Here is a 15680-nt window from a genome sequence, read left to right on the forward strand (position 1 = left end):
GATCTCCAGTTAAAATTAAGTTCATCAGTTTGTGATACCCTGCTCATTACTATTACAGTAGCCTGCCAAACAGATTTGAATACGAGGAGTTGGAGAGAATAAGAAGCTGCTTTGTGAGCAAGGAAATGTTCTTGTTCAGTCCCTAATTAATATAATTAATAATATCCCACTTATGCTCAAAATGTTGTCACTGTGATAATTTGGAGGCAGTCACTCTGCCTCCCTGCTGCCTGTTGCTTCCTTACTCTGTGGAAGGGCTTGAAGCCTCAGCCATGTGTCCCTGCTGAGTGCAGTGTCTTAAGGTGGAGCATGGCCCTCCAGCTGCTGTGTCTGGACACCGCCAGTAGACAGTGGGAGCCAACTTAAGGAGAAGTGCAATAACAGTATTTTGAAAGTTCTCTTTTTATCAGACTGCCAGTTGTGCTTTTAAGAAGACTGGATTGTGTCTGATGGATTATAACATGTCCTTGTTGGCTTGTTGGGGAGTGTCAAACTGAGCATGGGGTTCCACACTTGCCTGAAGCAAGTACAAGTCCATACTGCTGCCTGTATGTTGCTGGGTTATTTTTTGATTCCAACCTGCCAAATTGTGCTGCTCATGTACCGCACAGTCAGGAGGATACAGATCTCCTTTAAAAACCCTGTTACGCTGTTCAGGTTGTTTGAGCTCTGTTCCCACAGCAGCCTGATCTTTCTGTGCCACTTCATCTCCCAGGAGTGTTTCAGCCTTTCGTGTGCCTGCCTTTTTTCTTAAAGTATCCTTTCATCCTGAAGAACAAATGTGGCTTAAGCCGTGGTGGCACAGACACACACTGAAAAATGCATGCTGGTAAAAGGAGAGACAATCTGCTTGAGGAACCATAGGTTGCCTGGCTGTTAAAGTGTGGGGTAGTTCAGCATGTGCTTTGCAAACACATAGGAGACTTTAATGTAAGTGTCTTAACTGTCCTGTCTAAAATATAAATCACCATATTTTGAGTAGCTTTGGTGAAATTGGTGAAAATTGCACTGGCAGAAATATATCAAAATTCCTAGGTATCATAATAAATATGATATTAATTCAGAAATTATGAACAAATTACCCAATGGAGTTACATTTTCTCAACAAATCTTAGGTCACAATGGGCTGATTCTAGACAATCATATTTGAAACTATAAGCTTGTCTTTCAGTGAAGTTAGTGCTTGCTCGTGTGCTGTCTTCAGGGTTTATTGCGTTCCTCATTGTTCTAGGTTCAAATTGTGATAAGCAGTCTGATCCTTGGAAATACAAACAAACAAAAAGCTAACCCAAAGATCATTATTATTCTATATAAATGGAAGTTTTTGGATGTTGTCAGTCCAGCCAGCAAAGCTTATAAAGCAGATTTTAACACAAAGAACTGAAGTAATGCTACTGCAGACTCAACTGAAAATGTCCACACATCTTTAACACATCAGTGAATGGCCACGAGCAGATAGTCAGTGATAAATGTTGAACTTGCTGCCCAGACCATCTCCACATCTGCTTTATATTTTGCTTTCCATAGAACATGGTGTTAGGAGCTCATATAACTTTTTGTTTTGTCTGTATCTGGCCTTTATATCAGACACAATGCTCTGAAGGTCTGTGTGTTCTGGGCCTTAGAAGGCAATGCAGTTTGACTATATTAAGGGACTGTGAGACAGCTTGGCTTTGGTCAGTGTATTCAAAAAGTTTTAGAAGCACAGTATTCCGATTCAGCTCATACTGCAGTCAGTTCCTGATAAACGTAGGCCTTTTCTTATGGAAATAATACTTTTGTCTCAGACATTAAAGCATTATTGACTACTTTAGCTAGTACATAAATAAATTCAATGTCAGGGTTCAGTTTTGACCAACAAGAATGTATTTCTAAAGTCAAGAAGAGATTTAGATGATAATGTAGGTAATTTTCCTTTTGATTGTAGATGAGGCTCCTGAGCATCATGAATTGGTATTTAAACTGAAGCATCTCCTTGCAGCTTTAATTATGAAATACACATTACTTGTGACTGCCAGTGATCAGTTGGGTGTTGAACCGTCCTACTCCATGTGATTGCAGTGTGTACTTATCTTCCTGGAGAAAAAGGAGACTGAGGGGAGACTTCATTGCAGTCTGCAATTTCCTTATGAGGGGAAGAAGAGGGAGGAGAGTCAGACACTGCTCTCTTCTCTGTGGTGTCCAGTGACAGGGCCTGAGGGAACAGCCTGAAATTGTGTCATGGGCAGTTTTCTTTGGGTATTAGAAAAAAGTTCTTCACCCAGGGGGTGGTTGGGCACTGGAACAGGCTCCCCAGGGAAGTGGTCACAGCACCAAGCCAGACGTAGCTCAAGAAGTGTTTGGACAATAATCTCAGACACATGGTGGTGTGACTTTTGGGAATCATCCTGTGCTGGGCCAGGAATTGGAGTTGATGATCCCAGTGGGTCCCTTCCAACTCAGCTTACTGTGTGATTCTGTGATTGTTGTGCACTGAGCTTGGTGTTAGCCAGCTTGCACAAAGCTGTTGCCCTGGCAAGTTGTGTGCTGAGGCCTGTTCATATAATGGGGCTGCAGTAAACACACTTTCCTGCTTTTTGCACATCTTCTGCCCAGGTACACCTCTTGCAAATTATCCTTCCTTCCAAAAAATTGCAGTTTTACTTTCTAGCCTTATGGGGACAGAAACCAGGCAGTTGAACATGACCATTCTGACCATTTGAAAGATCTGTTTCCAGTTACTGTAGCTGCTATAAACCATGCTCATTGATTAATCCTGCGCTAAATGCTGTACAAACAGGGGGAATAGTAATGCCTTGTTTCAAAGTAATTTTAGTACTAGAGAACAAGTAAGAATGATAGCTGAGAGCCACAAATGGGATAGCAATGATGTGTGTGTGGGATTTGGGGTTTCTTTGGGGTTTTTCTGTTGCCATACAGCCATGATATGTTTAAAGCAGGGTGATAGGTAGTTTTATAAATCGTTTCTGTAAATATGAGGGGGAATAAAACAAAAGTACTGACTGTAGAGGCTGGATTTAAAGGTAAGCATCATAATTTCTCTTAAAAATGAGAGATGAGAAATAGAATTGGGATTGGCCATGACTTCCATGTATGTGCAGGAAAAACAGTTTTGATGGTAGGGAAAAGAGGAACTGCCTACTTCATGAGTATGACTTTTGTGTAGTTTTGTTCTGAGTGGGTGTGAGAGCAGTTAAATTCCAGGTATCAAAACTAGACAGCAGGTATTAAAGAAGTTTGAGTGATGGAGCTGGAGCTAAAATTTCAGCAGAGTAGCCAATAGAAAAAAGTCTGTATGTTAAATAACTGGAAAAAGCTGTGAGATTTAGATGTTTTTTAGAAGTACAGATTGAGGCAAATCCCAATCAGCTGACAAAAATGCTTTCTATCCACTGCATTTCCCCCTTTAGTGTAAAATCTGCAGTAAATCCAATAATAGTGTATTAAAGCTGCTTTCTTATGAGTCTCTGTATAGAATCAATGATAAATGCAGGAGGAATTCAAACTACTGCATTTATGTTATTTGGTTATTGAATCAGTACCCACCTTAACTCATGCTCTTTTTTTTTCTTTTTTTTTTTTTTTTTCCAGATTTTGTATTTTGTACATACATTGTTTTGTATATACTGTATATGATGACTTCGGTGGGCAGTGAACGTACCCGGGGCACTCGGGACAAAATGCAAATTTCAGCCACACAGCCAACACAACCACAGAAACAAGTAGTACAGGTATGTGATGTGCTACTGTATCAACTTCTTTGACTTGAAAGTGACAATGTAATGATACAAATTTCTTCCCTGAGTCAGTAAAAACTGAAAAAAGATGGAATGAAAACTCATGGTTTATTTTGGAAGATTATGCTTGATTACTTGCTTTAATTACTCAGTAACACAAGACAGTGTTAAGTTATTCCTGTGTTGTCTCTAAATGAGTTTTGTGTTCTTCAGCAATGTCTCCTATCATAGAGGAATTCTATGCTTGTGTCAGGATTTCAGTCCTGTGACCTCACAGTCCTCAGGTCTCAGCTCTTCCATCTGCTGGCCTCCTGATGGTAGAATATTTCTGGTCAAGAGAGAAATTTGGATGGATGGGAGAAGCTTCATTAGATGTATGTTGTGTTCTACAGCATGACTCAATGTATCTACAGGTCACCAAATCCTGAACTTCTTGCTCAGTGACCTTACCAAGTGGAATGGTCATCCACTAGCAGACTAAAGTTTTCAGTATCTGTTACATGGAAATTAAGTTTTACCTCACTGCCATTGCTTCTTGGTCACAGTAGTTGTGTGCTTGTGTGGGTTACAAAGAATTTTTCTGCTTCTGGCAACTCAGTATTCTCTTGATGGATACATCTCAAAATTCAAAAACTGCTGGCAGACTGTGGATCAGTCTAGAGGTGCTCTGGAGGGAAATACTGTCTTTTATTGTTTTCTGAACTGGTCTTCAATATGGACACCCTCTTGGTCTGTTTTGCACAGAATTAATCATGTGACCTCAAACCTTTATCACCTCCTTGAGTTGCAGCCCTTGGCATAGTGGTGGTTCATGCTAATGTATCGATTTAGAAAGTGACTTTCAGCAGATGAGTTGAATTTGGTTTATTTTAAAACAAGGCTGCAGGAGTATGGCGAGCAACCTGGCAGAAGTGGTGGCTTCCCCTTTTCTGACATTTCACAAGACAGCAGTGGAGTGCTTGCCTGGTTGGATTCCCTGGCACAAGGCAGACATAGGCAAATGGGAGCAAGTCCAGTGAAAAGCTGCAAAGATGGTTGTTACACTGAAACACAGAATGAATGAGGAGTGGCTCAGAGATCTGGGTTTGTTCAGCCCCGAGAAGATAAGGCAAGGTTGTGTCTTCTATTCAGGTACCTCATGAAAGGGTATAGGAAAGGTAGAAACCAACTCTCCTCAGAGAGATGGTGGCACAAGATACAGCACTGGTAATTCCAACTGTTAAAAGGAGAAAAAAAAATTGCTGTGGGCATGGTCATGGTGTATCACTAGAGGACCTTCCCAAATTACGGGATATATTGATTTTAGGCATTGAGACCTTTTCTGCATTTTGTCCATTTATTCTACCTTTTGCATAATAGATACTGGTTCTGTCACTTCAGTGGAAAAGGTGGTTATTTCATATGCAGCAGTTACGTTTTAATGCACTGTATATTTTACTGTTGGTGTATCAGATGGACCTTTCTGCTTAGTCAGTCTTTGGAGATCAACAGAAGTCTGTGGATTTAACTGTTTAATCACCACTGATTCATTTTTCTGAATATATAATAGTGTTTATTTCCCAAATGGAAATTCCACTGTCATAACATCACATTGATCATAATTTAAATTATTTAAGAAATTACATCATGTTTCTTTTGCATTGCTTCTGGATAATAAATGGCCATTTTACCATTTGTAAGATCTATGTCTATTACTGTCATAATCTTGTGTTTTGTACAGTTCTGTTTTCTGGTAGTTTGAAGTTTTTAGTTTACAATTTTTTCCATTCTTATAGTGAAAAGGTAATATGTCTTGTAAGGTTGAGTTCGGGCTGTCTCATAGTGCTACTACTTTCTTAGTCACAATTAAAACTTAATTATACTCTTGATTAGGATACTACAGCATCAGTTCTAACAATGGTGCCTTAAAAGTAAAGAATCACTACTTGCTGGGTAAAAGGCCAGAATGTTTTGTGGCACTGGTCTGATGTTTTTGTGTAGTCATCTTGTGGTTTTTGTTGGTTTTTTTTTTCCTTCTGAGTCTTCAGTTCCATCTGGGTGTTATCCACTGGCATGAATATGGGTGATATTGCATCTACAAGTTTCTAAGCTCTCTGAGGAAAACTGAAGATTCTGTCACACATTTGTAATTGTTTTAAAATTGGTATGTTTTTGTCTTGTAACATGGGCTTGAAAAAAACGTTTGTTTACAGAAAAAAATGAATCTTAGTGGATTCCTGATTTTTGGTAAAATATGCCATCATGTCTCTACAGAAGTTACATTGTCTGAATGTTTTTGCTCTGGATATCTTCAAAGAAAATCTCTTCACTAGCTTGAAAATCACAGTGTGCCTGTGGAGGCTGTAATAAGAGTGAGAAGATGGATCAACAAGACTTAAATTACTGAAACCAGGAGACATTTTGGTTCTGTAATCTGCTGAGCTCTCAGCAGTCACCAAGAGCAAGCTCCTTTGCTCAAAGCACCTCACTGATAGGGAGGCTTCTGTGGAGGGTGGAACTGAGGAGTTCCAGTGCAGGCTGTCCCCTTATTACCCAGTGGAGTGACTTACGAGGCTGTCAGCATGACACTTAGAAAAGGTGAAGTAACTCAGAATATGTAACCGTGTTACAAATGTCTCTTGGAATGTTGTCTCTGAGCACAGATGTCACTTCCCTCAAGGAACTGGGACAGCTGCGGTAACTTTTCAGCAAATAAGCAGGTGGTGGTGTACGTTGAAGTAATTTTTAGACTCTTCTCAGCATTTATGCTTCATGATCTCCTCTAGAGCTTGCATTTGTGGTAAACTCCAAAAGCTAGACAGTCTGAGCCTGATTAGGTCTGACCTTGTGAGGCACAGAATTTCATATGTATATCCTGTGAGGTGGCATGCCAAATGGTGAGAGCTGCCCAGGGTGAATCCTTTCTGTCAAAAATTCCAGTAGATGAGCTGGTCCCACTCAATGAAGAAGAACCTCTGTAGGCTCAGCAGCCTCATCATGGGTCCTGGCTCTCTTCAGTATCAGTTTTCTCTGCATGCAGCTCTACAAAGACAAGTAGCCTCTTGTCTTTGAGCAGAAGTCAAATGAGGTCCAGGATCTTGTAGCACATCTTGTCTTTGGTATTTTCTCGGGAGTGCAGTTCATAGGCTGCAGATGCCACACTATGAAGAGTGACCTGTGTGATGTGACATCTCTGTTAGAGTTGTTTTCTCTCAGGGGCAGCTGTTTGGATTTATGGTACTTGACTGCATCTCTTTCAGTCTCTTAGCTTTTGTGCAAGTTGCCAGTGTGCATTTTTGTCCAGAAATATTGCAGAAGCACCAGGTACTTCATCAATAGCAAGTTCCTTTACCAGTTTTCTGAGACCAGTCTTTGCTTGTAAAAAAAGCCCAGTCCAGCTGTTCATGGGCAAAGTCTTGAGACATGACTCAAGTCTTTTTAAGCTCATAAAACTCCAGAGTCAGGTTGTTGTTGGGAGAGCTGTGGAAGGTGATGTGAGCAGGGATCATCAGAGGTGTGGTTAGTTTAGAGATACCATTGCGAGTTTGTTACAAGAAAACTCTTAACTCTGGAGTAGTAGATCCTAAATGAAATTAAAAGCGTTAATGCTAAAACATACCCTGGTGCTTCTATGTTATTATATGGTGGTCTTGTCAGTGTGGTGACCTTTAACTGTGTTTCAAAGAGATTAGAATGTGTTGAAATTGCTTCTCTCCGAAATAACATACAAAACTATAAATGGGAATAGACAAGATATTGATCCCTTCCCCACAGCATCTCTGTGCTTGTTTTGTATGTTCTTTTTTGAGAATCTGTAGGAAAAAACAGTGACACTAGGATATACTTATAAAAAGTATAGTTGCCTTTTGTGTACTTTATTGGATGTTATGTTTTTTCAGGCAACAGCAGAACAGATTCGCCTCGCTCAGATGATCTACGATAAGAATGACGCAGATTTTGAAGATAAAGTGAAACAAGTATGTTTCTTACATGCAAGTTTTTTTTTGCCTCACAATAAAATGCTCTAGGGCTGGCTTACATTTTGGAGCTAGAGCATCTGTTTCTGGTTTAGACGAAACTTTTTCAGAAGGACATAAGTTTAACTATGAAAAGATGCTCTTATTGCACTGTAAAGTCTGTTTACAAGAAATTTTGTGGTGATATAACTCTGACTGTATAGTTATATCAGTGTATTTTGCTTTGCAGACAAACCCTTAAGCCAAAACTCATTTGTGCTGATGTCTCGTCCACAGTGTATCTCTTTAGTATGGTCCTGATGATTAATGATTTTCAGAATAAAGAATGCATTTGGCTTGTCCACATGTACCTAAATGTGAGAAAAATGTCATGTGTGTAAACTGAGTTTGGCTGTATCTTGGAAGTTTTTCAGGAAAAGTAAAAGTCTAATGATAGCTTAAAGGTGAATCAAGGTGTTACTTAAAAAAATAAATAATCTGACCTCAAAGATCTGCGTATGCATTAAAATGATAGAATTGCAGTGTATAAATGAAATCTCATACCATTTCCTTTCCTTGGTGAGTGTTGGGTGTTAGATAATCAAGGTTCCTTTACCCAGTTATAGCTGAGACTATTAATTCAAGCAGTCCTGACAGTCTGGGTCTCTGTTCTGTTGTGGCTACTGGTGATTTTGTCATAGTGAACACATCACAACTCATGAAGAGCCTGTGAGTACACCCAGGAGAGAAGAATGAGCTTGAATGCATAAATGCAGCAAAGCAGCAGATTTCATGATTTCTTGTCATCTGTAAAACTACCTCTGAAGCATTATTAAATTCTTTTTTTTGTTCTTGTTACAAACTAGTTCTGTTGCTGTGCCAGAAATTAAGTCTTGTACTTCATGAAGTAAAAAGACCCTAATCAATAGTGCTTGTAGCTGTGCTGGTGGGAAGGAGATGAATTAAGTTCTGCATAGAAAATCTCCAATATTTTACCTTCTGCATATGTATTTCTAGCTCATGTAGGTTTTGTTCTTTGGATTAAGTTGCTGAATGCCCCATGACATATTATTTCTGTCCCACACTTGTCAGGATGTACACCACGAGTTCAAGGAGCATAATTCAGAGCTAGGTCTCCTTAATCAGCTGTTGCTTGTGACTCTGGTGTGGCTTTATGCTAAAATGGATCAAGGGAGCTAGTCTGTCTGAAAAATAATGTATTTCTTAGTCTGGATGCTTTTCCAGGTGGATCTATTCTCTGCCATGTCTTGCTGTATGTCTTTTCTCGCACTGGGATAAAGAGGGGCTAATTTGGTGGAGAAGGAGATAGGATGATACTGAAACTACTGTGGTTCTTTACATCTTTACACTCATATACTGCTTTATCTGCATTGACAACATTTGCTGCAAGCATACAGAACAAAAAAAGGTGTGAAAGAGTGCTTTCTTGATTACCAATTAATTTGTGCTTCTTCCTATCTCTTGTCTGAATCCCAAGCAGATCTGTAAAATGCAGATTTCTTTTTTCAGGATATTAATTTACTCTGACATGGTAGCTATGCACTTTGTTGCAATCTGTGGTCATACTCTTATTTTCTTATGATGATAATTTAGATATTTTAACATGTCTGACTTTTACTGCCAGCTTATGGAAGTGACGGGGAAAAACCAGGATGAGTGCATAGTAGCACTACATGATTGTAATGGGGATGTGAACAGAGCAATCAACATACTGCTGGAAGGAAGTTCAGACACGGTAAGGTTTTACTTCCTTGTTAAACTGCTCCTTCTGTTTGCTGTGTTTTTCAGCTTCTAAGAGGAGATTGGAAAAGTTATGTTTCAGAAGTTTTCAATTCCCACGTCTCCATTCAATTTCTTTTGAAGGAAATGGAAACTGGGGCAGTTCTCGACTGCATTCATACCTTGGAGAAGGCTGAATCTGGAAAATGTTGTGGGTGTTCAGCTGGTCTCTTGCAGAGTTCCTCTGCTTTCATTTACATGCAGCAGTTTTAACTCTGCAGCAGAACTCAGTGCTCCCTCAGACACAAGCCTGTTTCTTGCTGCAGCTTTTGTAGTTCCTGTGTAGACCCTCCACAATTCTGAGGTGTGAGACCATCACAGTGGTCAATCTTTGTAAACCTAAGGGCAGGGAGATATTTTAAGTTGTGTAACTTCTGTAGGTGTGCATTGCTAGTATTGAAGTTGGAGGAGGTTTCCACATCTGCAAGTTGCATTGATAAGGCTACTTAGGACAGGAAAGGATGCAGCAAGTAGTTGCTTCTTTAACTGTGTTGCTCATGTGCATGTCTTAATTGAGAAACTGGAGGAGGAGACCAAACTATGTATATACAACAACAAATAATGTCGCTTAGAAAGTTGCACAAATTTTTTATCCTAAGAGATACTAAGAAAATATATTTTACTGCAGTTGAAGTTTTTGCTGGAGGGATTTCTTACTGTTTGTCCTTAAATTAGATTTCATCTCGTCCAAGTCGGGCAAGTAACCTGGACTTCCTTTCTTGATGCTGAACACTCAGTATTTCCTGTGATTTGTCAGGATGTGTACTCTGGCTTATTGTTAATGAGGAAACTCACCTCTCACACACCCTAAGTCTAGGACACACACTGTTCTGACTAAGGGGACTTTCATTCCTATCCCTTTTCATTTTTTATCAGAGTTGAGATATTCTAAAACACAGAAGTATATGATATTGACAAGTTGGGAGTGGAAGAGAGCATTTCACCTTAATTAAATCTGTCTGTTCTCTCATACTTCTCATATTTGCCATTTTTTAGTTGAGAGTAGTTTGCTGGTTGATAGAGAATATGAATCCTGTCTTAGTTTAGCAATTTGTTGTAACTGATCATGACGTGGAAAAAAACTATCTGAACTCATTTATCAACTAGAAGTGATGTCAGTATGTTCTGCTCTCTTGACAAGGCCCTCTTAACCCACTACTCTCTGTAGACAACATGCAACTTAGAAACAAGTACAGAGAACTTGAAGGAGTCAAGGAGGAAGGGGTATTAATTGATGGGTGTGAAAAAATTTATTCTTTATGAAAGTTTGTGGGCCTCCAGTTGGAAGGGTTTGTTTTAATACCATTATACTTTAGAACAGTTTAACCATGGATTTGATAGAAAATTGTAAGCTGAGGTACTACAAATTCTGAATGCAGATTCCCAAATCTCTTTTTCTAGTCTCACTCTGCTTTGATGCACTTGATATTTTTTTAAACTTGGTTTGAAAGATGTGTCCGTTCAACTGAAGGAATTAGAAGAGCAAGGAGTGATAGCTAAAATGTGTATTTATAATTTATTTGGTACTCAGCCAGTTTTGTCTTAGTCTTTTTTTGTTTGTTTTGGGGTTTAAAGCTGTGATCTACAAGCTGTAAGCTGTGTGACTTAGTCTCTATAAAGACTTTCCATTTGCAGCAGCTGTGGCAGTTTGGTTTGGGATAGTTAGAGGCTTGTGGATGAGCAGAGAAGGACTTGTTTCTTTGCTTAAGACTTGTATTCATTTAACTTCTACATCCATTTTATGCTTAACCATATTTCACTTACTAAGCCTTTGAAGACAGAACAAAAGAGACCTTCCAGATTTTTATTCTTTCCATGTAAGAACAGGCCGAGAAGAATTCTTCTTTTACATATTTTCAAAGGTCAGGCCTACAACTGTCATTTGGGTTGCCTCAGGCATTGTCAGCTGAAATTGTAATCAGTTACCTCCCTTACAAAGAGAGACAGCTTCTACAGCCTGTGATGGATCCCCATGCTCAGAGGTAGCACCATCCTCTATCTTAAAAGACATGCCTGACTTCTCAAGGCTTTCCACAAAATTACACTGTTGGAAAGCATGGATCTGATACTTCATAGTCATCTTTTTACTGATCCTTCCTAAGTTATTTTAAATCTCACTCAGGAGAGAGGCTGCTTCCTCTTCAGCTTTGCAGCCTTATCCAGTTCTGGGTATTTCCTGAAATGGCCAAAGATGTTTTGGCACCAAGCCCATCAGTGAAATAGTGCATTCTGAGCTGTACAGACTTGGCTCTTCAGTTGTCCGTGCAGGTATTTTTCCTCTTGTGAGGTGTCTGAAGCACTAGGATTGTTTTAGTGCAGTTACACCAGCTATGGTGGGTGAAGCCGTGTGATACTTACTGAGGGAAGCAGCTTTCTGCCTCAGAGATAAGGTGGTGTTGTTCAAATGTGTTTAGTTTTGTGCTTCTGATCAGTGCTGATTGGGCTTCACCGAAGTTGATTTAGACCTCTGTACCGGAGATGGAACTGAAAAGTGATTTCAGCCCTCATTCTCACCAATGCCATGCCAAAAAATGAGAGAATAACCATTCTCTTTGTTCTTATTCTCTCAAAGGAAACTCTGCAACACTGAGTTTGTAAAGTGCTTAGTTACCTGCTTTTTTCATGGCATTGGCTTCCTAGGCAGATTGGCCTAGCTGGTCATGGCCTGGCTCCATAGAGCTGCTGAGTTGCTGTTGGTGGAACTGAGAGATAGGAATTAAAATTATTGATAGAAAACCTTTTTTGGTTGATACAGGTGCCTGTCAGATGTCATACTTCAGTGCTTCACAACAATTTGTATGTGCAAATATTCTGATATTAAATATCTTAACTGAGCCGTAAGCTCCTAGAAATTGGGATATACATGTAAACCTCTCTGCTATCTTAATGGCTTGCAAATAATACCTTTTCTTTGTCCTTGCTTTGCAGCTATGGCTCAATAGACTAACCATGCAATTGCATAATATGAGTTGCTGAGCTATTCCTGGCAAGTGTTTAGTCATTTTATTTTCAACTCCTACAGATACTCCTATGGAGTTGATACCATCCTTGAATTTTTTTTAAAGATTGAGTTTAATATTAAAACAGAAGCCTGATGTTTGGACCTTGATCCCTTGTCTTGTTTAGACATAGCTTTTCCTGTGTTTTGCTATGTTTGATGGTCTGTAGCTGTTAAGAGTGGATGGTCTGGCTTATCATCAGTTTTCCCAAGCTGTTGTTTTGCTGTTCTGTCTTCTGGGGCTTAAATTCTGGTATGTCTGGATGAAAATTTTTCTTTTCTGTTTGGGTTTTTTCTTTTTGTTTTTTTCCCCCTTAGGCCAGATACTTATTCTCATCAGTCTTTTGTTCAGTGATACTTGCAAGATTTTTTTTTCCTTTTCCCTGTGAGAAAAAGATAGCTCTGTTCATGCTCCCTTGCTACATTTATGGATATATTTGAGTGGAAAACTGTTGCTTGCTTTGCAGATGTTCTATATTACGGTTGTATTCAGTCTTCCTTGAACTAGTAAGAGTTCATTATAGCCAGAAATATTTGGGATTCTCACATTCCCTAAGAAAATTGAACTTAAATATTTTTTCTTTTTCATCTCTTCGCAAAAATACCGTCTGCGTTTCCTTTTATATCAGTGTAGTTTGCATACGTGACATTATGCAAATACCTGGGTTTTTTTCTGTGAACAGGGGTGAGAAGTATGCATTGAGAGGTGTCTCCTCCTTTTTGACTTTTGTGTCTGATTCTATTCTACCCAAATAGACTTCCTGGGAGACTGTAGGGGGAAAGAAGAAAAGCCTTGGAAAGGAGGGTTCAGAAAACAAAGAGAACAGAGAGAAACGAGGGGACAGAGAAGTGAGTCGCGGACGGGGAAGTTCCAACAGACGGGGAAGAGGAGGCAGCCGTGGACGAGAGTGTACGTATAGGGGTTAATTTTTAAAGATTGAGATGCTTTTTTTGCAGCTGGAACTGACTGAGCTAAGAGCGAGTGCTTAACGGAACAAAGTCTGTCGGACTGTAGCTCAGCGTTGAAGGGATCATAACTTGTTTGTGCCACAGGTATGCTTGATCTGTCTATGTGACTTGGTTTTGGGAAGGTCTGTACTTGTTCAGAGACACTCTGTTTAATGTAGGTCTCTGTTCTTGTTCGATGAGTTGATCTTGTTATTTATGTAAGTTTTAGAATTGACTCTTTGTAAGACTACTTGAGAGCGAGTATGTCGCTGCACAGCTGATACACTTTTTTGTTTCTTTTAATGAAAAAATTATCCAGCTTTGACTCCATCTCCTTTTATGAGTGGGAGAACCTGAAGATGTTCTCATCTTCTCATAAGGGGAATGAAAACACTGGGATGATTATTAATCTCTAAATATATTTCTCACATAAATCAACCAAAGGTGAGTTTCTGCAACAAAGAAAATTCATTGTTAGTTGAAACATTTCAAGCTTTGCTATAGTTGCAGTAATACATTGTACAAAAGCAAACTGATGTTTCCAAGTTAGATAGAGTCACATTAGATCACCATTGGATACATGTTGCTTTTTTTAGCTAAGTTTTGTCAGCATTCTCAAAGCTGTGTGCATTGCCTGTAATGGCTGTTTGCCACACTAATAGATGAGAAAAGACATCAGTATGAGTACAATACGTTTAGCTTTCCACTTATGAGCAGGAAAAATATTTGCAATATTAGGCAACTCATCTTATTCATAATTGGAAGATATTCAACTGTTGTGCCAATATAGACATTGTGAATCTTTGTAGGATAGAGTATTGTCAAAATGAAAAAATGTTAATAAAACATGCAGCTGGACTTAGAAAAGTGTAAATTAGATCCACCAAAATGAAAGCAAAGGGCAAAATTTTTTACTGGAGAGTTTGTCTCTTTTTGTAAACTGGAATTAAAGGCATTTCAGATGGTTACCAAATCTTGGTATTTTCTTCCCAACTTTATGTCCAAGCATTGTTGGTTTTCTTGTTACCATTAGAAGAAGTTGTGCAGTACAATGTCTCAGCAATGAGTGTTTCAAGAGGCCAGTTTTTTTTTTCCCCTTAATGTAGCCAGCCATATTTCAGAGTACCTTGTCAGGAGTTTCCCAGAAAACAGATTACAGAGCTTTTCTAGTGCCTTACCTTCACCCAGTCATCAGCCCTCTGCTTTAAATACACTGGAGAAATCTCTTTCCATGCTTTGTACAGGGATGCAGTATGAGCAGACAGGAGAAGAGTCGGTGTTATTGGTTGTCCTTTATTTTTTCACTGTTGTCAACCAGTGTGTTATTGAGGAAACACAGAATGAGGCAGCTGTATTTTTTGCCTCATTAAGCAGAGTAGGCTGCAAAACATGGTGCTTGTAGAGGTTTGTCTCCTGAGGGACTTTTCCTTCTTATATTTTGCTTCCTAGCTGTCCAGTACAAAGGAAGCATAACTTGCTTCTAGCGTGGCCTCAAAGAAAAGGGGTAACTGAGATCTGTTGACCAGCCCACTTGAAAGTTTTGCCTTTTCTTTTGAGGGGTTCAGGTTAAGCAGATGGCTGTATTGTCTCATGTATGAGTCTCTAAAGCTTCTCTTAAGCTGTCCTCTCTCCACAGTTAGAGCTGAAGAGAATGGAGTGGACAACAATCAAGGAGACAGGCCTTCAGACCGTGGGAAACGTGGCCGTGGGAGAGGTGAGATGGTGGCACTGGTGTGGGACTTGCAATGCTTTCATGTCCTGAAATGGAACTCTCCCATTTATTTCTTTAAACGCTTCCTCTTAATCATTTTTTGGCTATCCTTTGATTCCATAAGCACTTCAGCCACCTTGAACGTGCGTACATCCTAATCCCTTACTGTTTATCATTTCTTCGTCTTGGAACAACTTAAAAAAAATTGACACAGATCACTTCTGTGGTAATTTCCTGTGTGGCAGGCTGCTGTGCTCTGGCTATGGAGAGCTGTTTTCCCAGATTGACTCATGCCAGCCTCCTGTGAGTGGGAGTGCACTGGGTTCCTCAGGATGTACCTTGGCAACAGGAGAGCACAAGATTCCATCTGTATGGCTCTTGGGGAAGGATTTGATGTGTACTTGTACCATTCCTTTTGGGTGGCTCTGGTGTCAAGCTTGCCTTCTGTTTTTGGTAGCCAATCAGAGAAAGAACAAGCCACCTTAGAGAGATTTTGCTATGAGAAGGAATTTGGCATGGAAGAGTTGATGAGGAGAACTATGGAGAAGGAA

The 15680-nt window shown here is 39.6% G+C and overlaps 1 protein-coding gene across 9 annotated transcripts in view; it reads left to right on the top strand.

Moving 5' to 3' along the window:
• Window positions 1-15680, top strand: part of UBAP2 (ubiquitin associated protein 2) — a 63647-nt gene that overhangs the window by 18669 nt on the left and 29298 nt on the right. For all 9 annotated transcript variants that reach the window (XM_032095316.1, XM_032095315.1, XM_032095317.1 and 6 more), the window contains 5 exons: window positions 3592-3731; window positions 7616-7693; window positions 9318-9428; window positions 13227-13380; window positions 15055-15132. In XM_032095316.1, coding sequence (XP_031951207.1) covers window positions 3633-3731; window positions 7616-7693; window positions 9318-9428; window positions 13227-13380; window positions 15055-15132 — 520 coding nt within the window. In that variant the 5' untranslated portion in view covers window positions 3592-3632. Of the gene's footprint in view, window positions 1-3591; window positions 3732-7615; window positions 7694-9317; window positions 9429-13226; window positions 13381-15054; window positions 15133-15680 lie in introns of those variants that run through there.

Source organism: Corvus moneduloides, chromosome Z (genome assembly GCF_009650955.1).
Source record: "Corvus moneduloides isolate bCorMon1 chromosome Z, bCorMon1.pri, whole genome shotgun sequence".
Classification (NCBI taxonomy): Eukaryota; Metazoa; Chordata; class Aves; order Passeriformes; family Corvidae; genus Corvus; species Corvus moneduloides.